The sequence below is a fragment of the Callithrix jacchus genome, chromosome 6 (genome assembly GCF_049354715.1).
Source record: "Callithrix jacchus isolate 240 chromosome 6, calJac240_pri, whole genome shotgun sequence".
In the NCBI taxonomy this organism is placed as follows: domain Eukaryota; kingdom Metazoa; phylum Chordata; class Mammalia; order Primates; family Cebidae; genus Callithrix; species Callithrix jacchus.
In genome coordinates, this window is record NC_133507.1 from 104,516,518 (window position 1) to 104,542,272 (window position 25,755).

General features: G+C 34.8%; 1 protein-coding gene and 1 pseudogene across 6 annotated transcripts in view; one reads left to right on the plus strand and one right to left on the minus strand.

The window, feature by feature from the left end:
* Positions 1-25,755, plus strand: part of PTPN4 (protein tyrosine phosphatase non-receptor type 4) — a 229,265-nt gene that overhangs the window by 163,788 nt on the left and 39,722 nt on the right. For 4 of the 6 annotated variants that reach the window (XM_002749530.7, XM_017973535.4, XM_078327966.1 and 1 more), the window contains 5 exons: positions 1,677-1,849; positions 7,835-7,903; positions 13,862-13,987; positions 16,451-16,609; positions 24,966-25,125. In XM_002749530.7, the coding sequence (XP_002749576.1) occupies positions 1,677-1,849; positions 7,835-7,903; positions 13,862-13,987; positions 16,451-16,609; positions 24,966-25,125 (687 nt within the window). The remainder of the gene's footprint in view (positions 1-1,676; positions 1,850-7,834; positions 7,904-13,861; positions 13,988-16,450; positions 16,610-24,965; positions 25,126-25,755) is intronic. The other 2 variants (XM_078327965.1, XM_078327968.1) reach the window with 1 other exon arrangement.
* LOC108592904 (heterogeneous nuclear ribonucleoprotein A3 pseudogene) lies at positions 19,026-22,341 on the minus strand (annotated as a pseudogene).

Consider the following 25,755-nt stretch of genomic DNA (forward strand, 5'->3'; position numbering starts at 1 on the left):
GTTCATTAAAAGATACCACTAAGACAGTGAAATATCTTAGACATTATATAATACACACAGAATCCTTGGTTATACATCCATTCTAATAGAAATATATGCTAGCGAACTGGACAGACATTTCACAAATGCGGATATCCACATGGCCATTAACATTGAACCTCAATAATTATCAAGGAGGTTCAAACTAGAACCAAAATGTGCTACCTCTACATACACAACAGAATAGTAAAGGGAAAGAGATTGATAAACCAGTAGCTGGTGAATATATGGCACATATGCTACTGGTGGGAGGGAGTGTATTATAGATCTACCCATTTTGGAAAAGTGTTGGGCATTATCTACCAAAGCTGAGCATATGTTTACATCATATGACCCAACAACAAAAACGTGCATATGTGTACACCAGAGAACATACAAGAATATGCCTGGCTGTACTCTTCTTATATCCTTAAACTAGAAATGTCAAATGTCTATCAACAGTAAAATGGATAAGTTAACTGTTAAATTTACAGAGTACTGTGGAAATGAGTGAATTACTACTTGATAAACTTTGAATGCTGAACAAAAGCCAGACCTAAAGACAACATGTGTGTGATTCAATGTTTGTACAATAAAGTTCAAAAACAAGCATGACTATACTATGGTGATAAAGTCAGAAGAGCAATTACCTTTGGGAAAGTAATCTGGTAGAAAAGGGAGACAAATAAACTTCTGTGGTGGTGGTAATGATCCATTTCTTGAACTGGATAAAGGTTAAATGATTGTATTTATTGTGTGAAAATCAGAGCTGTGCAATTATGAGATGTGGACATTGCTATATATGGTTTACTTTAATGAAATGATTTAGAAATTTGTACCAGTTTTCAAGAAAATGGAAAATTATTTTAGTGCTAATTTTAAAATTTGAATTCTGTAATAGTGTTCCACCTGCTGAATGTTCTTATTTATTTAGAATCTAGACAGATACTTTAAATTAGGAATATTGTTAGAGTTGTGATGATATATTTTAACATTAAATTTATGACCTTGAATTATATTTTGAAAGAGTCATAGCTAATAAATGTTGAAAACAGATACATATTAGAAGTTTGAACTCATTTCTAACTATGATCTAAGGTAAAAGTTTCAAAGAGTTGTAATATGAATGAACAAGGCCAGCATGGGGGCTCACGCCTGTAATCCCAGTACTTTGTGAGGCCAAGGCAGGTGGATCACCTGAGGTCAGGCGTTCAAGACCAGCTTGGCCACCATGGTGAAACTCCAGTTCTACTAAACATATAAAAAATTAGCTGGGCCTGGTGGTACATGCCTTTAATTCCTCCTATTTGGGATGCTATGACACACGAATTGCTTGAACTTGGGAGACGGAAGTTGCAGTAAGCCAAGATCGCACCACTGCACTTCAGCGTGGGTGACATAGTGAGACTCTGTCTCAAAAAAAAAAAAAAAAATGACTGAACAATGTCTAGATTTTGTAGACTTTTCCATATACTTCATTGCCTTTTTATTGGATAAGCAAAAAAGATCCTAGATAAAAGATCCTATAGATTCTATCTATATCATTAACAAGTTCATGTTTGCAAGGCTAGAATAATTTATCTGTCAAAAGTAAATTAAATGGAGCATTAGATCCTGACATTTTCCTGGTATTCTCTGCATTTTGTCATTTATTACAGCATGAATCTAGAGAAACATTATTGGGATTTAATATGGTGAATTACAGAGCATGTAAAAATTTGTGGAAAGCATGTGTAGAACATCACACATTCTTCCGTTTGGACAGACCACTTCCACCTCAAAAGAATTTTTTTGCACATTATTTTACATTAGGTTCAAAATTCCGGTACTGGTAAGTATTACTTCTGTGTTAAGGCTTTATTGTTGGATTTTTTTCCTTTCTTTAAAATAAAGATCCAGTTTATGGTAACATAGAGCCTTTGTTATACAGACATACTGAGTCAAAATCCCCATGGATTGCAGTCTCTATATCTGTATCATTAAAAAGTTCTGTAGGTTCTTGTGATATACTACAGACTTGAGAAACTAATTTCATTTTCTGTATTGCCTGGTCATTGCTTTCTGGAGTAAATTAACTACATTTACTTGTTTACAATCAAGACAGGTCACTTAATTTCTATTGTGTTTTTATTAGCTATTTACTTGAAAACCTTTTTTTTTCTTAATTTAAGTTTTTTTTTTTTTTTAAATAAGACAAGGTTTCACCATGTTGGTCAGGCTGGTCTTGAACTCCCAAACTCAGGTGATCTGCCCGCCTTGGCCTCCAAAGTGTTTGGATTACAGGCATGAGTCACCACGCCCGGCCAAAATTTTGTTTGTTCTAATACAACCAATATAGCTTCTGCATAAAACTGTGTAATTATTGGTTTTTTAATTTACAATTTAGCATATTTTTGAGTTGTCAAACCTTTTATTTTAAAGAGTTTAAAACAGTCACTAGGCAAAATCAGATTTAGTCATTGAACAGTAACCCCAGATTCCATTTCCTAAAATTGTTTTATTCTTGGTAGCTTTTATTTTTTCTTGAAGGCAGCAGATCTTTGGGGAATAACTAAATCTGAAGAAGCTCTGATTCGTTTTACCTATGGAATTCTTAAAAGGCCTATGAAAGCTGTTTTTAGGTGGAACCTGGTAAGAATCAGGTAGAAAGTTATTCATCATCTTTTAGTAAAACAGATATTATTCCTTGTTTCTTTATGCTGCACAAAATAAGATTTTTCATCTTTGATAAATAAAACCCTTGGCTGGGCATTGTGGCTCACACCTGTAATTGAGAGGCCAAGGCAGGCAGATCACCTGAAGTCAGGAGTTCAAGACCAGCCTGGCCAACATGGCAAAACCCTGTCTCTACCAAAAAAAAAAAAAAAATTAGCCAGGCCTGGTGACAGGTACCTGTAATCCCAGCTACTCAGGAGGCTGAGGCATGAGAATCACTTGAACCCAGGAAGTGGAGGTTGCAGTGAGCTGAGATTGCACCATTGCACTCCAGCCTGGGCAACAGAACTCCATCTGTGTTAAGATTAATTTATGTTATATGTTCATGAGAAAAATGTTTTAGATAAGTCCCAGAAAAGATTTAACTGTAAACCTAAAGATTTATAATTGCCTAATTTGTAATCTCAGTAAAAATAACAATATGAAGCTTAGTACAGGATAAGTCACTTAAAATATATGACTCCGACCCCAGAAAAATTAGTAAAAGTAGCTCAAAAGTTAAGTAGTAACAATTAAACAGAGTTAGGACATTGTTAACCAAACAAAAGGCACAGGGAATTTCCTAAGTGGTTTGCTATCATGTTTAACTCCTTTTTTCTACCTTCCTAAAAGCAATTTTGAGCAAAGTAAGGTAACAGTACTCATAAATTTAAAAGTAAATAGATGGAAGGAGAGAGTATCAGATCTATAATGAAAGTTTAGAAAAAAGCAAAGAGCTTTACCTACTGTTAATAAATCTCAGCAAGAAAAGAAGAAATCCCCAGGGCTTTATGTGAAATGAGAACAGTACAACCCCTAAAGATATTCCTTCAATGAATTTAATTTCTAATTGATTACCAAGGTAGTTATACAGGGACTACTCTTACCATCTGTTCGAATTATTTTTTCTCCCCTTTGTCCTTGCAAATGTGACATAAACACACATCGTTTCATTTAGGTACAAAGAAATGAATAGGAAGCAGTGACCAGTCTTCAGCTATAATTCAAGCAAGTCTCAGATAAGATGAGAAAAAAAATCAAGGAAGTTACCCAAACCATACCAAAGCAAACATAAAATTTACATATGGTGACTTCAAATACAAAAGACAGCTTAAAAAAAAAAAAAAAAACCTGTTTTGGAAGGAAATCACTGAAACAGAAGGAAATTTATACCATAATATTAATAAAAGCAAGTTCAAGAACAATCTGATTTTTGGGAAAAAAAAAAAAAAAAGATTGGCAGGGAAGGGAGCAACACTGGCCATTCAGAAGGCTGTTACTGCCCTTGGGGAATATTGGCCAAGTATTGACAAATTTTACCTGTTTCAACAAAACTGAGATTAAAGATTATTAAATGGAAGCTGTATATTTTAGAAAATTGAACAGTTATTTTAACAGCTTTATTGAAGTATAATTGACACATAAGAAATGATCATATTCAAAGTTTAAAATCTGATGTTAGTATGATGAATTGCTTTGATTGCATTTCTAGTGTTAAGCCAACCCTACATTCCTAGGATAAATCCCGCTTCACCATGATATTCTTTATATATATATTGTTTGATTTACTTTGCTAAATTTTGTTTAAGATTTTTTCATATGTGTTTATGAGGGATAGATATATCTCTGTAGTTTTCTTTCTTATGATATCATTTTCAGATTTTATTGTGTCAGGGTCAAATTGGCCTCATTGAATGTGTTGAGGAAAGTTCCATTTTCTGGAACAGGCTGCATAGTAATAATATGATTTCCTTTTTAAATGTTTGATAGAATTTGTAAATTAATTCATCTGGGCAGGAGTCTTATTTATAGGAAGGTTTTGAACGCATTCAAATTTTTTAATAGATAAGGCAATTAAGGTTTTGTCTTTCTTCCTGAGCAAGATTTGGTAGTATGTGTCTGTCAGCAAATTTATCCATTTCTTCTAGGTTGAATTCATTGACATAGAGTTTATGATATTCCCCATTATCTTTTTAATAGCTCCAGAATATGTAGTAATGTTGCTTCTCTCATTCTTGATACTGATAACTTGTATCTTCTTTGATTAATCTGCTAGTGGTTTATCAGTTTAAATTAAATATTTTAAAATAATGTAGACCAGGCATAGTGGCCTGTAATCTTAGTGCTTTGGGAGACCAAGGTGGGAAGATTGTTTGAGGCCAGGAGTTCAAGTCCAGTCTGGGCAATATAGGGAGACCCCTGTCTCTACCAAAAGTTTAAAAATAAGCTGGGCTTTTTGGCACACACCTATAGTCCTAACTACTCAGGAGGCTCAGGCAAGAGGATCACTTGAGCCAGGAGTTCAAGGTAACAGGATTATGATCAGGCCACTGCACTCCAGCCTAGGTGACAGAGCAAGACCCTGTCTCTAAACAACAACAAAAAATATGTATGCCAAATAAAACTTTTCTTCAGGCTTATGTTACTTGTGGGCCATCCTTTGTCAACCAAGTCCTAAAGACAAAAACATGACCAAAAAATATTAAACATAGTCACATTGCCATTCAAGTCCAAAGTCAACAGATATTACTCAGTATGCAAAAACTCAGAGAATATGACATCTCCAAGACCTTCCTGAAAACATTTATTTAGTAGCAAAAATTCAGCAAACGAGGAAATAAATCAAAATATCCGACGAAGAATCCTGATTAAAAGCCCTGAAAATGAAGATTAAATCCTCACTATAAGAACTAATTCTTGACAACTGCGAGAATTATAACTGCTGAATAAAATTAAAATGGTATAAACTTTGCCAAAGCAGAATAAATAATATAACTTTAAAAAATGAAGCAAGGGACTAGTGGGAGGAAATATTTGAATCCTTAAAGTTTGAAACAATTTTAGGTGTTAACACACCACTTCTTGAGGTTTTCTTAATCTTTTTTTCTTTTTTTTAATCTTTTAGTTTAATGGAAACCAGTTTGATTTTCTTCATTAAGTCATATGTCATAATTACATTTTAATAAAATTATTATCTATGCATGTCTAGCCTTTTAAATGTTTATGTACATGAATTTTAGAATGATTTCTACCTGTTCATAATGGTGGTGATTTCTTTATGGGTACGACTGTGGCTAAAAACAATTTTTTTTGTTCTTATTATGTTTTTCTATATTCTTGAATAACTTATAATAAGCATATATATAAATGATACTTTCTTACTGCTCAAAAGATAAGTCTCTTACTGTCAAAGATTAGTGTTCTGAAACTGGAACAGTTTTTCATTTTGTTGTAGTGACAATACTAAACTTCTAATGTCTGTATTATGAACAATATGAAATATAAGCCTTTCTTGCATTAATTTTTTTAAAAAATTATTTCTTTATTATGAAATTTTTAAATTGTTATTCCAACCTTTTGAGTAATGGTGTCCCATTTGAATCTTTTTCACTGGAAAATTAGTGTATCAGTCAGAGTTCAGTCAGAGAAACAGAAAGCCCTTTTGATATTTCAGACAAAAGCAGTTTAATTAAAGAAATTAGTTACATGGGTGTTGGAAATGCTGAGAAAACAAAAGAGGGTAAACATGGTTATGGGGAAACAAACAGGAAGAATGGGTAATGCCTAAAAATCAGGTGCATGGGTCACTCCTGGGTTGGAGTCTACAAACCAACACCTGCTACTATACTGTTAGAGCCACTGTAGGGAAACTTTGTGATTCCCTGACTGAACTCTGATTGATACATTAATTTTCCAGTGAAGAAAAGTCAGTCTGTATCTTCCAGAGAAGTACTGCTTTAATCAAGGATGGGACCATCTACAGGATGCTCTTTCTTACTATGCCCTATATCCCCATGACTACTAAAGCAGCTGCCAGCTGCCAACAGCTACCAGTTTCCTGCTCTGCCTTTCTCCACTTCCTGATCTTCCACCAATACCTTCTAAAAGCAGAACCTAAGGCAAAATCATCTAGAAAATGTAGCTTATCATAGTCCCTGCAAAACATAGGGCACAGGACAGGATTGGGCCTATGACAGCTTGCACATTAAAATTGTATATACATAATCAAATATATTTATAATTTTTAAAAATTAAGCTTTTCCTTTATAGTCCTTAAGAACTTTAAAACATATCCAAAGGACTTTTTAATCATCAAAATGATTAGACGTCTTGTAAATGAGGTAGGAATGGGAGCATGAAAAATGTTACCTGGACACAGTACCATCTCTAATGAGTGTGCACTAAATAAACTTTTTTTCCCTTCATAATGAGCAGTAGTGGAGAATCCTAGAACTATTTTCATACTTAAAATGTTGAAATACTCTTTTTTGACTGACAGATGGTACTGGGACTATCAGATCAATTACTTTCTCCACCAGTCTCTATGCACATATCCTTATCTCTGTTCCAAAGTATGCAGAGGATTAACATCATTATTCTAATGTGGAAATGCAAAACAGTGATGAATTTTAATTTATTACCTCCCTCTTAGAGGAAATATTTTCTTAGGAAATTTCAACTTGAAGTTTAAAAATCATGGTAATATTTTTCATTTTTCCATTGAAACCTCATAAAAGTGCCATTCAGTTTATATTTATTGATATTTATCCATGGAAAATGGTCTTAAAATTACTAACTTAACTGTGGAAACCGGCATTTGGCTGTTTTTATATGCATTAGATGTCTGTCTTTGTAAATTGCTACATTTGATATACCAGAAATTTTTGTTCATTCACAAGTAATGAGAATGTCTCAAATAAACTCTCTGAGAACTTTTATTAACAAATTTCATCTGAACACATTGGTGTACCTCAGAGGAAGGTCAGTTTCTCTCTATAAACAATTCCCTTAGATAAATCAGCTTCAAAACAAATCTCCTAGTGCCAAATCCCACCATTTTTCTGCTTAGTTGCTTCCTCTAAACAAAAATCTGGAGCTGTTTTGAGTCTGGACATGGAGGGAGTTGAACACATCTGTCTTCATTAATGGGAGGAATGTAACTAAGCTTTATTCATCCAGGTAGAATTGGAATGTCAGTCCAGTCTTTTCATTATCTGCTTCCTTTTCTCTGCGAGGAATGTCTTGTCTCTTAGGAAATTATACTATAATCATGTTATGTGTAGTCATTTTATCTTATAGTTCTCTTAAAGACTTTATTGTTGTGCATATTTATGTATTTCAGTGGGAGAACTGAAGTCCAATCAGTTCAGTATGGCAAAGAAAAGGCAAATAAAGACAGGGTATTTGCAAGGTAAGCCAATACTGTTTCATTATCTGAATTTTTTTTAAAAAGATGGATTGAGTTTAAAAAGTTTTTCTAAATATTTCAAATTTTTGATTACAGAATTATCACTATTCTTTAACCATAAATTATGTTGAGGAAATGATAAAGTAGCTTGTCTAGTTTATTGATTCATTTTTTATATGAGCATTAATAGTGTGCCAGGCATTGCAGTTCTGAATAGGCTGATCAAATATTATGTTATTAATACAATATTTTGTTTGAGGTTGCTCTCCTTTTTTAAAACATTTTTGAGAAATATAGTGACTTATTTCATGTTATCAAGCCATTTCATTTCCATATTTATTTAAATTATATTGTTAAGAGATAATTTGCTTTATTTTTGTTTATCATTTATTGTCTTTCTTTCTATAGGGTCTATTATAGTCTTTTTTTCGTTTTCTTTTTGTTTAGTCTTTGCTCTGTCTCCCAGGCTGGAGTGCAATGGCACAATCTTGGCTCACTGCAACCTCTGCCTCTCTGCCTCTCAGGTTCAAGGAATTCTCCTGCCTCAGCCTACCTAGTATATGGGATTACATACACATGCCACCATGCCTGTCTAATATTTTTATGTTTTTAGTAGAGATGGGGTTTTGCCATGCCAGCCAGGCTGGTCTCTTGACCTCAGGTGATCCTCCCACCTCGGCATCCCAAAGTGCTGGGATTACAGGCATGAGCCAAAAGGCCTGACCTAGCTTATTTGCTTTTTAACAAGTGAAATGACATGATAAGATTTATGTTATAGAAAATAGTATTATAAGCAAGGATAGGGAATGAATTAGAAAGCAAAGCCTCAGTACCCAGAGACTGCAATTATAAGGTAATTGCAGTGATCCAAGTGAAAATAATAAAGGCCTGAACAAAAACACTGGTAATGGAATGGAAAATAGGGAACAAATTTAAGGAACATTTTGTAAGCAAAACTAGCAGAAATTGATGACCAACTGGATACAGGTGTGTTGAGACAGTCTTTTTTTTTTTTTTTTTTTTTTCCATTGAAAATGACTTTGAGAGGCTAAGTCCTTTAATTAGTTATGTGCTTGGTATCTACTGCTATTAGAGTCTTAAGTTTTAATAAAGAAAACTAGAGAAGTTTGCTTTTGATTTCACTTTGTTTAGATTTTGTTCTTCTTTACCTAAAAGTCCTTTCTGCTGTGTGTTTCCAGAGTAAAGGGAGTTTTGTATTAGTTTTTTTCTTCCTCTTTGCAAATGTGGAAATTGCTTTTTTCCCCTTGTAATATAAGTGGTAGCTCATTGTGTTTAAAAACTTCCAACAGTATCAAAGAACATAAAGGAAATTTAACATCCCAAGACAACTATTTAAAAAAATGTTGGTACTCAATTATTCAGGATTTTTCTATGCATATACTTATAGAGACATTTATATATATGTGTATATATATTTGTTTCAAAATTGTTTTATACCATTTGTTGTTTGTGTTTATCATTTAACATATCTTGCACATTTTCTTTGGTGTTTAAAAATCTAGTCATTTATAATGGCAGTGAATCTTTTGACAGTTAAATCCTTTGATTACAAACTGTAAACTTAACATTTAGGATTCCTCCCTTTACTCAGCCACATTCCTGCCTCCAGAGTAGTTGTTGCTAAGACTTTCTAAGGATGTCACAGTAATATGTGTGACATACAGCTTACATTTAGTAGCCTAATAAAGGAGGAAATAATATTTTATTACATTATGAATTAGCATTAATAGAAGAGCCATAAATGGTAAGTTCATCTTTATTTTAAAAATCAGGCCGGTGCAGTGGCTCAGGCCTCTAATCCCAGCACTTTCGGAGGCCCAGGCGGGCGGATCATGAGGTCAAGAGATCGAGACCATCCTGGCCAACTTAGTGAAACCCCATTTCTGCCAAAAATACAAAAATTAGCAGGGCATGATGGCATGTGCCTGTAGTCCCTGCTACTTGGGAGACTGAGGCAGGAGAATCGCTTGAACCTGGGAGGCGGAGGTTGCAGTGAGCCAAGATTGTGCCACTACACTCCAGCCTTGTGACAGAGCAAGACTCCATCTCAAAAAAAAATGATAGGCATTAGATAATATACTTTATTTATTTTCATTCTGTTGTGACTCATAAGAAAATTTGTGCTATAGTATGAAGGGGGTTGGACCAAATGGTGTCATGAGTTGTTTTCAAATAAAAAAATCCTGTACTTTAAACCTATAATGGAAAATCTTTACACCTAAATTTCTTTGAATTCACTTATGGAAAATGAAATCTGAGTCAATGTATTTTTTTTTAAATACCAATAATATTTCTTAAAATATTTTTCTGATTCTCAGGGTTGTAACACCGTAACAATATACTTAAAACTTTTTTATTCCTTTCTTAACAACATCTTCCTTCTTTCTTGACTTTTATAAAAAGTATAGAATATGTGATTTGATCACTAGTTGTATGTAGTATATCCTAATATGAATACCAGATCATAGGTGTATTTATATATTAAGTTAATATCACATATAAATGGTTTCTTTTTAAGTGTTAATGTTTTAATATTTCTGTCATATAGATTTTAGAAATAGTTATATCTTCATCTTAGTTGTTCATTTTCTATATTCATTATTAAAATGTATAGTTGTTTAATAGGTTTTTGACAAATAGCCATTATTCAGTGAATAGTAGAGCTAAAGTTTCAATATTTCCAAATTTCAAGCCTCAAATAACTCTCCTATTCCTTTTGTTTTTCTGGAATTGTGTGGGTCCTCTGAAATAATAAGGTATCAGCTATGATGAGGTTGTAATAGTACTGTGCTGTTTAATGATAATCTCTTTCTCTGAAAGATGAAGGTTTTCTGGGATTGTTTTACTAGTATGTTAGAATCTGATTGTAATGACTAGAAAATTCTCTAATGGTTTTAGTAATTATTATTTTATTAAAGTACCAGGGAATTCTAGAGTTCTTTTTTTTACGGGGGGGGGGTTAGTTGACAGTATGAATAGATAGAAAAGGCTCTTCCTACCTAAAATGCAGTTTAAAAAAAAAAAGGCTCTTCCTTAAACTTTTCATGTGATAATAATTTTTTAGCAATAATTAAATGTTTTTTCTTTTTTCTGATTATCACCTCTTCGTGCTTGCCTTGGCAGCACATATACTGATTATCACCCCTTCAAATTGCTTTCACATTTTGCAATTGTCATATAATATATCTAAGAAAAGAGAAAAACAATATTCTCATACAACAGAAAAATGAGGTGCCCTGGACAGAAAAGAAGCTTACCACATCGCAAACACGCTGATGCTGTGTGGTATTTTTTTCTCTGAAATTTCCACACTCAACAGGAAGTATAGACAGCAAGCTTGAGTGGGTGGGTCTCTGAGGTTAAAACTGTTAATAAAATACAGTACAAGGAATTTGGTTTTAAATTCAAAGTGCCCAGCCATGTTTAGTCCATTAACAGCAATAAAGTGTTCTGACGCTTCAGACTAGGTAAGTGTGCTAGAATTTCTTTTCTTCAAATGACTTTTTCCAGCTTTTAGAAAATGAAAGTGGTTGATCTACTGATTATGGTTGATGAACTTTCATACAACTTACATTTAGTAGTCTAATATATGAGAAAATGATAGTTTATTAAATTATTAATTATCTTTAATAGAAGAGCCGTAAATGTTCATCTTTATTTTAAATATCAAATGCATGAGATAATATACTTTATTTTCATTCTGTTGTGACTGATAAGAAAATTTACACTGCAGTATGAGGGGGTTGAACTAAATGATGTCATGAATTATCTTCAAATAAAAAAAATTGTATAATTTCAACCTGTGATAATGGGAAATATTCACACCTAAATTACTTTGAATTCACGTTTGGAAAATGAAATCTGAGTCAGTGTATCTTTTTTAAAAACCAGTAACATTCTTAGAAAATGCCTACAAGCTTTTTGATTAAGGAAATGTCATTAGGCCAAACTAAAAATGTTTCGGCTATGAATTGCTGAAATGTTAGGACACTTGTGTGGTTTAAATTTATAAGTAACTTAAATTTTTCATGGTTTAATAAAGTTAATAGGCTAAAACATTGCCCTGAAAATTTAGATACTCAGATATTATAAAATTCAGGTGGTAGGGAGAGACCTGTGGGTCATATTGTGCTAATAAATTTATACATTTTAGATACAGAAACATAAGAGGTTTGTCTAATAGGAAGCCACATCTCAAATTCAGAGTCCTTATCATTATTTTAATGCTTCCTACTGTACACGTAATAACAGTTTATTCAGTTTCTTTGGTCAGTGTTAGTGTACATTTTAGTCCAACCTTGCTTTTTACACGTTTAACATACTGGAAAGGAAATTCCAGCAGATAGTGAAACTTCAAACTTCACGAGATCATTATGTATTAGAATTCTGCTGTTACTAAGTTTTAATGTAATCAGATGAGTTAATATTGCATTTGCTCTATGCCTTCCTTGGTAATTTTTTTTTTTAAGCCATAGTAAAGTATATATGTAGTAAATGATGAGAGGAAAATATTCCAATGAGCTAAAAAGCAAGTCCAATACTACCTGCAATTCTTTATCAATATAGGAAAATCTGAAAATAAATCTCAATTTACACAACAAAGGCCTATGATTCCTATTAACTATAACTAAAAATAGTCTTCATTTTTTAATTTTACTCATAGGTGTTTCTACATAAATTTTTATGATCTGGTTTTTGTAGGAAAACAACAGAAGCTATTTCATTTTTGTACATTGTGCTATAATGGAAAATATATATAATTTTTATATGCTTCAGTTCACTTCTGAAATATAAAACAAGATGATTTATTATATACTTTATATAAGTAGCTTGAATTATTAGCCTTCACTTTAACTCTGCACTTCATAAAGCCAGTTAAAGAGATAGCATGTATTTTTCACTAATTTTGTCCATTATCTGAATTTGCATATAAAAAAGACTTTAGTTGTTAACTTCCTAAAATTCTAAGGGTTTATGATCTCTGCATAGATCAGTCACTTTTTATCTTAATATGAAGATCTCTCTCTCTCTTTTTTTTTCTGAGACAGGAATTCCTGGGCTCAAGTGATGCTCTGACTTCAGCCTCCCAAGTAGCTTGGATTACAGGCACCTGCCATCACACCCAGCTAATTTATTTTTTGTAGGGACAGAGTCTCCTTATGTTGCCCAGACTGGTCTCAAACTCGTAAGTTCAAATGATCCTCCCACCTGGGCCTCCCGAAGTGCTCAGATTACAGCACTGAGCCACTTCACCCAGCCAAGATATTTTTTAAAACATCACTTAGTTTTCATCTTTATCATTAGGATAACTGATAATATGTAGACTCATAATAAAACATATACTTCTACTCCCTACCACTAGACAGAATTGTTAACCTTCCAAAATGGTTTTGGAAAAAAGGGAAAAATCCACTAACCTACTGTGTATTCAAAAAATTTTTAATAGATAAAGGTAATATGCATAATTATTTTTGTTCTGTCTTCACTGAGGCAGAGGATTGGGATTTAGATATGGAAGCATTCAGGAGATAATGTGCTAGGAATTATTTAATACATCCCAAGATAAGCTAGTGTTCCAGATACTCTGGAACAGAGAGGTAGGCAGTCTCTATCATATCAGTAACATCTGAGAAAACATTTGGTAGCAAACTCTTCTCTTTTTACCTTTCGCCTTCCTTTTCTTGTTTCTTCTGTTTTTCTCCTCTTATGCTCTATCCTACTCTTGGTAGCCTACCTTCCTTTATTCTTCATATAAAGCAAATGTACTTTCTTAGGAAGTTGTTTGGTAAATAACCTCTAAATGCATTAATTTATTACAAGTAAACTCTTTATGTTTCTCATCTAGAACATAATCTATGAAAACAAATTCTAGGATTTGATTCATATAGTTTGGAATATAAAAATAAAACTTTTAACATATTATTTAATTTATTTCTGCAGATCCCCAAGTAAGCCATTGGCACGGAAGTTAATGGATTGGGAAGTAGTAAGCAGGAATTCAATATCGGATGACAGGTTAGAAACACAAAGCCTTCCATCACGATCTCCACCTGGAACTCCTAATCAGTAAGTACAAGCCAAGATCAGGTGTAACTTTTGCTAATTTCTAATTATTGGCTGTGTATTTTTATTACCTGAAGATAAAAATATGTAAAAATTGAATTCTTTTGGCAAAATATGATTTTTGTTGCTCCAGAGCATTATTTTCTCTTTACCTTTTGCTCATTGCAGAAGTAACATGGTATAGACTTAAGGAATGAGATTACGGCATTGAATAAGGACCCCACTCTCACTTTCCTCAACAGTTGACTCTTGTAGTTAGAGTACTTGATAAATGAGGGTCTGTTAGACTTAAAATCTCATATGATTGTTGTTGACACACTCATTTTTTCATGTGGATTCCCAGCAGAATTTCTAGGCGAGTATATATTATTTGAAAATGCTTTCCAAGTGATTGTGATTCTCTTACTTAAACCACTACCTCAACCATGACTATAGCATGTTCTGTGGCCTAGAAAAAGGGGTTTCCCATCATTCTCAGCAAACTGACACAAGAACAGAAAATCAGACACCACATGTTCTCACTGATAGGTGGGTGTTGTGAACAATGAGAACACATAGACACAGAGAGGGGAGCATCACACACTGGGGTCTGTTTGAGGGGGCTAGGGGCGGGAGAATGGGGCGTGGGGAGGTTGGAGAGATAACATGGGGAGAAATGCCAGATATAAGTGATGGGGGAATGGAGGCAGCAAACCACATTGCCATGTATGTACCTATGCAACAATCCTGCATGTTCTGCACATGTACCCCAGAACCTAAAGTGCAATAAAATATATATGTAAAAAAAAAAAAAGAAAAATGGGTTTCCAGCATGAGTCCCTATAAGCTTAGGTCTCTCTGAGCTAAAAAGCACTGTATGATTCAGTACTTACCATATATATATATATTTCAGTCTGACATTGCTCACAAAAGTTGTGAGTTTTGCTGTAAATGATAATAAGATCATAAATTAGCTAAATGTACTAGCTAAAGATGTTGATTATCTTAATTTTATAATATTACAAATGTTGGATGTAATTAAGATAATGATAAACAAATGTGTGCCACTGTGTAACATACTTTGTTAACCCATAAGGTTCATTTATAAAATACTTGAATTTTGGTATGAAATACAATATCTGAAGATGTCTTTTTCATAAATGTTTTATGCACATTAATGTTTATTAAGTTTGCACAAAATTCTAAATGTGGCTAGCTATAATCCCAGCACTTTGGGAGGTCAAGGCATGCAGATTCCTTGAGGTCAGGAGTTCTAGACCAGCCTAGTCAACATTGCGAAACCCCATCTTTACAAAAACATACAAAAATTAGCTGAGTGTGGTAGCATGCACCTGTTGGGGGTAAAGGCAGGGATCACTTGAACCCAGGAAGTGGAGGTTACAGTGAGTTGAGATCATACCACTGCACTTCAGCCTGGGCGACAGAGTGAGACCCTGTCTCAGAAGAAAAAAAAAATCTAAAAGCTATAGCATTGAAGGCTATGATCAGCTGAAGAATAAACTTCTACCATATCAGAAGTAAAGCATATACATAAACAGTTTGGTTCACAGAACTTTAATACTTATGTGTTAAAGTTACTCCTAGAATAAAAGGATTTAGTAATTTCTATCTTGTGAATTTCAGGTTGCTAAATCATTTTTCCTTATAAATGATTGCATATATCCAAAGCTTCATTAGTAGCAAGTTATAGAAAATGTAAGATATTTAAGCTGAAGTACTCAAGTAATTAATTAGCAGTAGCTCTGATTAAGTTCTCTGGTTAATGAAACAATTTTAGATATATTCTAAAAAGTTTTTTTTTAATTCTAAAGAGATAGCACAAGGTGGTGGATAAGAGCATGGGCCCTGGAATCACCGCATGCTTAATCTGTTTCATTTTTCTCATCTACAAAATTATATTTCTCATAGTGTCTTTCTTATACTGTTGTTAGGAGGATTAAATGAAATGCTTAGAGCAATATCTGACACATAAGTACTGAAATATTGTAGTTAAAAATTGTAATAATACTAATCTATGTGACTGTCAAGAGGATGGCAATATAGTATTCACCACCTAGTCTTAGGATTCAAAAAAAGTCTCTTAAATAAAAACATTTATAAGCATTAAAAAAGAATTCAGACCAGAATATATTTTTTAATTATTTATTCTAATCCCTTTATTTTATAAATGCTGAATAAGACAAAAATCATAGTGAGTAACACCTAGAGACATTAAGGTACTTAGATAGAGATAGTAAATAATTTTATGGGTAGAATCCTTGGCAGATTGTTGACTATAACTCAGATCACTGACTTCCCAATCTCTGTTCTCTCTGTTTATATCACACTATTTTTTGAGTGATTGCTTAGTCAACACTGTTTCACTTAAAAACACATACCCACTTTCTGATGTAATCATATATTTAAAAACTTGAAAATTTTGAATTAAAGCATATTTTTATTCCGTTTTTCTCCTTCTTTATTTAGTCGAAATTCTGCATTCACGCAGGAAGGAACTCGGTTACGACCATCTTCAGTTGGTCATTTGGTAGACCATATGGTTCATACTTCCCCAAGTGAAGTGTTTGTGAATCAGAGATCTCCGTCATCAACACAAGCTAATAGCATTGTTCTGGAATCATCACCGTAAGAGCTTTTTTTAATTTTGCTTGCTCACTCTGTATTATCAAGTGTTCCACATTGCTTCATTTAAAATAATCTGGGAAATTATACAAGATTTTAGTTATGAAACTTCAAAATTTATATGTTTGCAGTTATGCTCATTTGCTCCTGAGGGTTCTTGTTGCCTCTCCCTCCTCCACCCAGTCAAATGTTATTTTGTTGACTTAGTTCTTCAAATTTTAGTGCATAAACTCAGATATTTCTGTGATAATGTAGCACTCTGGTTAAGGAGGAGGGTAGTGAAAGTAGAGCTTCCTAATATTTTTAAAGGAAAAGAATCATAAAGATGAGTAAAAAGTGTTGAGAAAATTAAAATACAAGGTACGTAGTTAAGTGAAAATTAAAATACAAGGTACGTAGTTACGTAAGAAGATTTATGAATTGTTGAGAAGGAGAAATTGGTGTAAGATATAGTGAATGTGATCAGGGGTAAAGAATGGGTCCAAGAGTGGTAGGTGGAAGAGAGTACAGATGTGTGGTCATCTTTGTCCTTGGGTAGGGCAAACCAAGGAAGACTGGCTGAGCTATCAAAACAAGTAGGAGTTCAGATTGCATGACATATATCTTGGTAAAACATTTTGATTATGTGTATATGTTATTAAAAGTGGAGAAATATTACAGATACACACTGCACAATGATACCTGTGGGGAATTAGTTGTCAAGAAATAGGATTGATGGGAGATTTAATACTTTATTACTTTAAAAGTTATAATTCTAAACTTTCTGGTTGATTTTTAATAATTTTGGAAACTTAAAAAAGTGTAGTAATTAAGAACACAACTGAGAAGCATTGATTTTTTTAATTGTATATTTTTCATGGCATAAAAATGTACCATATGCAGGACTCACAGAAGCCTAATTATTATTTTATTTTATTTTTTTTGAGACAGAGTTTCGCTTTTCTTACCCAGGCTGGAGTGCAATGGCGCAATCTCGGCTCACCGCAACCTCCACCTCCTGGGTTCAGGCAATTCTCCTGCCTCAGCCTCCTGAGTAGCTGGGATTACAGGCACACACTACCATGCCCAGCTAATTTTTTGTATTTTTAGTAGAGACAGGGTTTCAGCATGTTGACCAGGATGGTCTCGATCTCTTGACCTCGTGATCCACCCACCTTGGCCTCCCAGAGTGCTGGGATTACAGGCTTGAGCATCTGCGCCCATCCAGAAGCCTAATTATTACAAAGCAAAAATAATATAATTCTTGATGCCTAACCAAATTACCTTTATTTTTTAAAGGGCATTTTTCAAAGAAAGGCATATAAACATAATTGAATATTTCTACATGTAAATTTTATAGATTCACAAACCCCCAAATCACTTGTTGATAGGGTTTGGCTCTGTGTCCTCACCCAAATCTCACCTTGAATTGTAATCCCCATAATCTCCATGTGTCAAGAGCAGGACCAGGTAAAGGTAGTTGAATCATGGGGGTGGTTTCCTCCATGCTGTTCTCATGATAATGTGTAAGTCTCACAAGATCTGATAATTTTATAAGTGTCTGGTATTTCCCCGGCTTGCACTCATTCTTTCTCCTGCCACCCTGTGAAGAGGTACCTTCCACCGTGATTGTAAATTTCCTGAGGTCTCCTCAGCCATGTGTAACTGTGAGTCAATTAAACCTCCTTTCTTTATAAATTACCCAGTCTGAGGTATTTCTTCATAGCAGCATGAGAATGGACTAATACATTTGCCATCTCAAAACACTTTTATTCTACTTTCCTGACTTGAGTGGAGAAGTAAGTTCAGGGTAGCTTGGAACTGTGAAGAGGTTTTGCTACTTCTCGCTCATGCACAAGAATTTAAAATGCTTGGAGTCTTCTCCTTGGACATGTTATTTTATAAGGCTTATGTGTTTATATTCTGTTTTGAATCTATAATACTGCATTTAACATTCAACCAGTCTTAACCTTAAGAATAATGAGAGCATGCCCAGAAGATAAACTTAATAACTTACGTAGTTGCTTACAGTAAATTATACATAATAAATTATCTCACTGTTCTATTCGGGAGAACTCAGTGAAGTAGGAAAATAGGTAATATCCGTCTTATAGATGAGAAAGGCACGCTTAGAACACTTGTCCCAATTTACAGAACAAAAACTCAGGCTGTTTCTAGTAGAATCAGCCAGGAGAACTTTGTATCCCAAACAAGATGTTATAGATGTTCTTTGATTTGCAGTCTAGATACAATACTTTGCAACTTGGAATCCATAGATTTTAGTTTTTCTTTTTCTTTTTTTTTTTTTTTTTTAAAGTTAAAAATTCCTTAATTTTTTATTCCTGGTACCACTACCACAATTTACAGGGCAATATACCTGATGTAATGAAAAGAAAAAGAAAAAGCTACAACAGATAAAAGACCTCAGGAATGTACATCTAATTGACACTACATTGCATTAATCAGTAGCTGCACTTTTTGCAAACTGTGGCTATGACAGTCCTGAACAAGAAGGGTTTCCTGTTTAAGCTGCAGTAACTTTTCTGACTATGGATCATCGCTCCTTCTTTGGCAGATTTTTACAGTTCCTCTAATGCATTTGGGACAACTGTCTCAAAGTAACCTGCAGCTCTCCTGACAACTCCTCGCTCTCTCTCCTGCTAAGAACTGTAGCCCTTTTCTGCTGCTTTTAGAACCTTCTGCTACCATATCCACCACTTCCACCACCAGATCCATAACCACCACCATAGGGACTGCCCGAGTTTCTTCCACCAAAACTGCCCCCTTTCATGGGCCCATAATTTGATTGCTGTTGTCCACTATAATTTCCAAAATCATTATAGTTCCCACCACCACCATGGTTACCACCACCAAAATTTCCTCCTTTGTTGTAACCATCATATCCTCCACCACCGCCACCATATCCACCACCTTGGTTTCCAAATCCTGGTCCACCACCACCATAGCCCCCTCTACTATAACCAGGACCACCGCCATAGTTGCCACCATCACCAAATTCATTATATCCACCATCACCTCCTCCATAACTACCTCTGCTGCCACCACCTCCACCACCATAACCTCCTCTACCACCAAAGTTTCCACCACCTCCAAAGTTTCCTCCGCGACCCATAAAATTGCCAGATCCACCTCCACGACCTCTCTGTGATCCAGCAGACTGCATCTCGTTTAGAAAGGGCCTTTTTCACTTCACAATTATGCCCATTAATAGTGTGGTATTTCTGAACAACAATTTTATCAACTGTATCATGATCATCGAAAGTTACAAAAGCAAATCCTCTCTTTTTTCCACTCTGCCTGTCTTCCATAACTTCTATGGTTTCAATCTTGCCATACTTTTCAAAGTAGTCTCTCAAATTATACTCTTCCGTATCTTCTTTAATACCACCAACAAAAATTTTCTTCACTGTTAGATGGGCACCAGGCTTTACAGAATCCTCTGTAGAAACAGCTCTCTTTGGTTCCACTACACGCCCATCAACCTTGTGTGGTCGAGCACACATTGCTGCATCCACCTCTTCAACACAAAAATAAGTCACAAAACCAAAGCCCCTGGAACGTTTGCTTTGGGGATCTCTCATTACCACACAATCTGTAAGTGTGCCCATTTTTCAAAATGTTCTCTTAAACTATCATCTGTAGTTTCAAAGCTCAGACCACCAATAAACAGTTTTCTCAACTGCTCTGGTTCCTTTGGATCATGGCCCTCCTCCCCCCCGCGGCGATGGCGACGGCGACGGCCGGAGTCGGGCTGGGGGCGGCGGTTTTACCTCCATTTTGAGACCGGACTCGCCTCTTCCAACTCGAGTTCAATATGGGACCGAGATTTTAGTTTTTCTGTTATCCAAATGTGAAAATAATTCAAATGATGTATTGGATTAAGCACAGAACATTTCATCATGTAATGAAATAGATATTTTTTCAGGTTTTTTCACATATTCTTTTTTTTTAATTGTTAGATAAAATCATCTTACTAATACTTTATTTAAGTGAGTACAGGTGGTTGCTTATACTGTTTAGAATAAAGTTATCATTTATAGGCTAAGGATAAAGTAAAGGAGACCACAGTCTACAACAGAGTATGTGAATTGGATGATTAAATTCATTAGGATACAAATTTCTAATGTCAGCAATAGAGAGCTGCATTAACTGAAAAATAAGTTTTTTTCACTGCTGTTGTTGAAGAATTTATAAGGAAATTAAAGCTGACTGGACTGAAATAAATTGTGTACATTTTTTCCACATATCTTGATTGACATTTCTGACAAACGTTTTGCTACTATGTGACAATATATTGCTCTGTAACCAGCATAGTACACTTGAACATAACATTTTCATTATTTGCCTTCCATTTAACATTTTTCAAAATGTCAAATTGCCAAGTGTGGTGGTGTGCCCCTGTTGTCCCAGCTTACTCAGGAGACTGAGGCAGAAGGACTGCTAGAGCCCAGGAGTTTGAGGATGTAGTGCTCCATGATGGTACCTATGAATAGTCACTGCCCCTCAGCCTGGACAATATAGCAAGGGTTCTGGGAGTTCTATTGAGGCCTCAAATACTGACAGGTAGGGGTGCTTATTAGCATTTATGTTTTGTAAATTGGATTCTGAGAAACTTTTTTTGAAGAAAAGATTCCACTGCTACAAAAAGTTTGGAAACCTCTGATTTAAAATAACATTCTTACTTTTTGCAGTAATTTTCTTTGAGATTACAACTGTATATCATAGTGCTTACTAGCACGAGCTCTAGATTCAGACTAGGTTTAAAATGTGGGTCCACTACTTCTAATTAGGTGACCTTTGGTGAGTTATCTCATTAAGCCTCAGTTTCCTCATCGTTTAAAAAAAAAAAAACAGGATAATAATAATATCTACCTCAAAGAGTTGCCGTAAGCATATAATAATTATATAGCTTTTTTTAGTTAAGCTCTTAGGATATATTCTGAAAACTTTGAATATATTATCAATAGTTTTTCTGGATATTTGAAGTATGAGAATCTGGTTGAACACAGTGAGGAATTCTCCAGATTCTCAACTTGATTCTTACATCCCTATCACAAGATACTTTAGGCAGACTTCATGATCCACAGGTGACTTTTTGTTTGTTTGTTTAGGGACAGGGTCTTACTCTGTTGCCTAGGCTGGAGTGCAGTGGTGTAATCACAGCTCACTGTAGCTTTGACTTCCTGGGCTCAGGTAATCCTCCCACCTCAGCCTCTAAAGTAGCTGAGACTACAGGAACACAACACCATGCCCAGCTAATTTTTTTATTTCTTGTGGAGACAAGGTTGCACCATGTTGCCCAAGCTGGTCTTGAACTCCTGGGCTCAAGTGATCCACCTGCCTCAGCCTCCCAGAGTGCTGGGATTATGGGTGTGAGCCACTATGCCTGACCATCCTCAAGTGTTAAATCCATTTTCCTGAGCCATTCTTTCCTGGACTATTCCATTCTAGTCTTATCTAATGAATCTCCACAGCTTTGTCCATACCTCATCAATTTCTTTTGCTTAGTCTTCAAAGCTTTGCCTTTCCTCTACCCCTCTCAGCTATTGGCAATGATGATTTCCATCTACAGCTCAGTTGTCTCCAATTCCCATTTCACCCTTGATCAAGTCTAGCAATATATTATGAACTCTTCAAATACTAACTAGGCTATTCAATGAGAAGGAAATTTTTTAAAAATCAAAGGTTTGAATAGAAGGAGATACCAAGCCATAGGGACCTAGAGAATGCACCATATTAGATGCTGTATTTATGACATCAAGACTAATTACAGATCCCTGTAGCTTCAGTATGCTTACCTGCCATTCATCTCTGGCTAAAGGTTCTATCACTTACACTTGGGAGCTAAGGGCAGAGCTGTTGAGTTTGGTTGAAACCAAGAATCTCAGGTCACTGGGAGGCTTATTCTGGAATGGATTCCTACTGATAAAATCACATGACATTGTCAGTTCTATTCTTATATATTAATCATATCTCTGATAGTTTACATGCACTTTTTATTTTTTGAAGTGCCTTGTACACTAATTAGTAATCAACCTAGAATGGCATTTACTTTGAAACACTGTCATTATCAGAATGAAGCAGCCAAATGTCAAGAAGCCTGAATTTTGAATCAGAATTTTATCTGTATCTAATGTAATATAAATACAGTACATGTTGGGTTAAATGCCCGTTGAAGATTAGAATAACAGTAAATGAGAAATGATCGCTTGATGTACATCTTAGAAAATAAGAAGTTTGTTTTTTTCTTAAAGAGACAGGATCTCACTCTGTATTCCAGGCTGGGGTATAATGGCACAATTATAGCTCACCACAGCCTCAAACTATGGTGCTTAAATGACCCTCCCATTTCAGCATCCTGAGTAGCTGGGACTACAGGTGCATACCAACATGCCTGGCCAATTTTTTAAAAAAATTTTTTTAGAGATGGTGTCTTGCTATGTTGGCCAGACTGGAAAATAAGAGTTTTTAAAAGAGCTATCATTTCTGGGACATTTGTATTAGTGTCTAACAAGAATGTAGTTTTTGTTTTCTAGTCTTATATTGGAATAAATTTTATGTTTCTGTGACAGATTCCTATGTACAGTTGTGCCTTTACCATTTTTTTTTTAATTCATGATTTTCAAGGGTTGTTCATTTTTCTTTTTTAAAAGTAACAAAAATAATCCCTTCAGGATTGCCTTTGTTTTTCACTTTCCTAATTCAGATCTTTTCCAGCTCTCTTCTTTAAAGCCAGATGATTTCCTCCACTTGTATGTCTCCAGTTACAACCCTCATCCCTACTTCTTTCTTTAGTTTATATTTCCCTACTCCTGTCCAAACTACCTGTTAGTAAATGCTGGCCTTCTTTGAAAATTATAGGTCTCTTCCTTGAGGGTACCAGCTGTTCTTTCTCATAGGCCTGTTTCACTATGCTGCCTGGTCATTCTCCCAATTGCGTGATGTCTCTTCATTCTCTTATACTTGGCAGATTTTTTTGAGTGTGTGCACGCTTAGAAATACTATTATTTTTAAGAATTGGACTGTCTCCAGACCTTATAGCTTGGATGTTAGGTGTCTCGTCAGACAACAGAAGAGTAGATACTCGGTGTAAAATGCACGCTTGAGTGCCACATTAGCAGCCATGTGGCTTTACACAGTAGCTGTCATCTCTTATACCTGTCCTTAGGCAGTAAGACGTTAATTCTTTTATCAGATAATAATGCCAATAGTGGTCAGTGTTCTTATGAAGAACAATTTTCCCCTTACCTGTTTATTCTTTTACTTCTCCCAAATGCACAACTTCCATGGATTCATAGTTCTTAAGACACAAGTTGAACCACAAATTTCCACTTTTGGCCTTTGTGGAAAGCTTACAAGTAATATTGTTATACACATTATGGTTGTTAAAAGCCAGAATTTCTGCCCTGAAGTTATCTTTATATTTAGCTCTTCTTATCGATTCCTGTTGCCACAAATTGAGGCTTATGTTCTCTGAGGTTAATTGGATTTTGTTTTCTCACCTTAAATAGTATATTCTGACAGTATCTTAACCAGTTTTGTCTCTGGTGATGATCTTAACACTTACTCAGATTTCTTTTTTTGTTTTTGAGGCGGAATTTCGCTCTTGTTATCCAGGCTGGAGTGCAGTGGCACGATCTCGGCTCACCGCAACCTCCACCTCCTGGGTTCAGGCAATTCTCCTGCCGCAGCCTCCGAGTAGCTGGGATTACAGGCGTGCACCACCATGCCCAGCTAATTTTTTGTATTTTTAGTAGAGACAGGGTTTCACCGTGTTGACCAGGATGGTCTCGATCTCTTGACCTCGTGATCCACCCGCCTCGACCTCCCAAAGTGCTGGGATTACAGGCATGAGCCACCGCGCCCAGCCCCCAGATTTCTAATCCTTACCACATCATTGAATTCATTACTTCGATGAATTGTATTTTATTTCTAAATAGATTAGGCCAATCTCTTGAGTTATTTAGATGGGAATAGATATTTTATCTGTGGAACTACCCAATTATCAGTTCTGGATTTTCTTGCCTGCCTTATTCCTGGCTACCCACATGACTCCTCTGAAAACCTGAAAATTTTTTTTGAAAGGTGTTTACTATGTTATAGTAGATTAATAGGTATCTTCACAGGAATATCTTTAAAATATATTTTATTATATAATTGTTTACAAATTTGATAAAGTAGGAAATTAGATTTATATTAATTCAAAGTCAGGAAAGTTTTTATTAAAAAATGGCACTCCCAAATAAACATAGTATTTAGAGCCTGTCTACTACTAGACATTGTAAATATGTGGGTTGCTTGACTCTAACTTTTAAAAACTAAGGTCTGAAACAACTTCCAACTTTGTTTTATTGTCTAGATCACAAGAGACCCCTGGAGATGGGAAGCCTCCAGCTTTGCCACCCAAACAATCAAAGAAAAACAGTTGGAATCAAATTCATTACTCACATTCACAACAAGATCTAGAAGGTCATATTAATGAAACATTTGATATTCCATCTTCTCCTGAAAAACCCACTGTAAGTAGCTTCTTCAGATATTTTCATTTTTCTTTGAATTTTTAAAATCCTAAATGAAATTTCTTTTGTATTGTGGCATTTTTTAGTTGTAAGTTGTATTATAGTACTTTCTCTTTCTCATTATATTCTTTGGTCATGAATTGTACCATGATGTAACTCGATATAAGTTCTATAATTAGAAGTGATCATGGAGTGCACAAAGCATATAATTAAATAAGGTGTGGGTAAGGGAAGACTCCTAGAAGAGATCATCTCTGATAAGAACTAGTAAGATTCTTTCCTTCCAAGAGCGGGCATAGAACATACTGCATGAAAGAAGCCCATGACAAATAGCCATGTGTTGTGTGATTTCATATATGTAAAATGTCCAAAACAGATCTATCAAGAAACAGTAAATAGATTCATGGTTGACTAGACTTTGGAGGATGTCAGGTGGGGAAATGGGGAATAACTGCTAATGGATACAAGATTTCTTTTGGAGTTGATAAAAATATTCTAAAATTAGATAATAGTGATGTTTGTACACCTCTGTGACAAGAGTAAAAGTTATGGAAATACACACTTTAAATAGGTGAAGTGTATGATATATAAATTATATCTCAATAAAGCTGTTTTTTAAAATCACATATA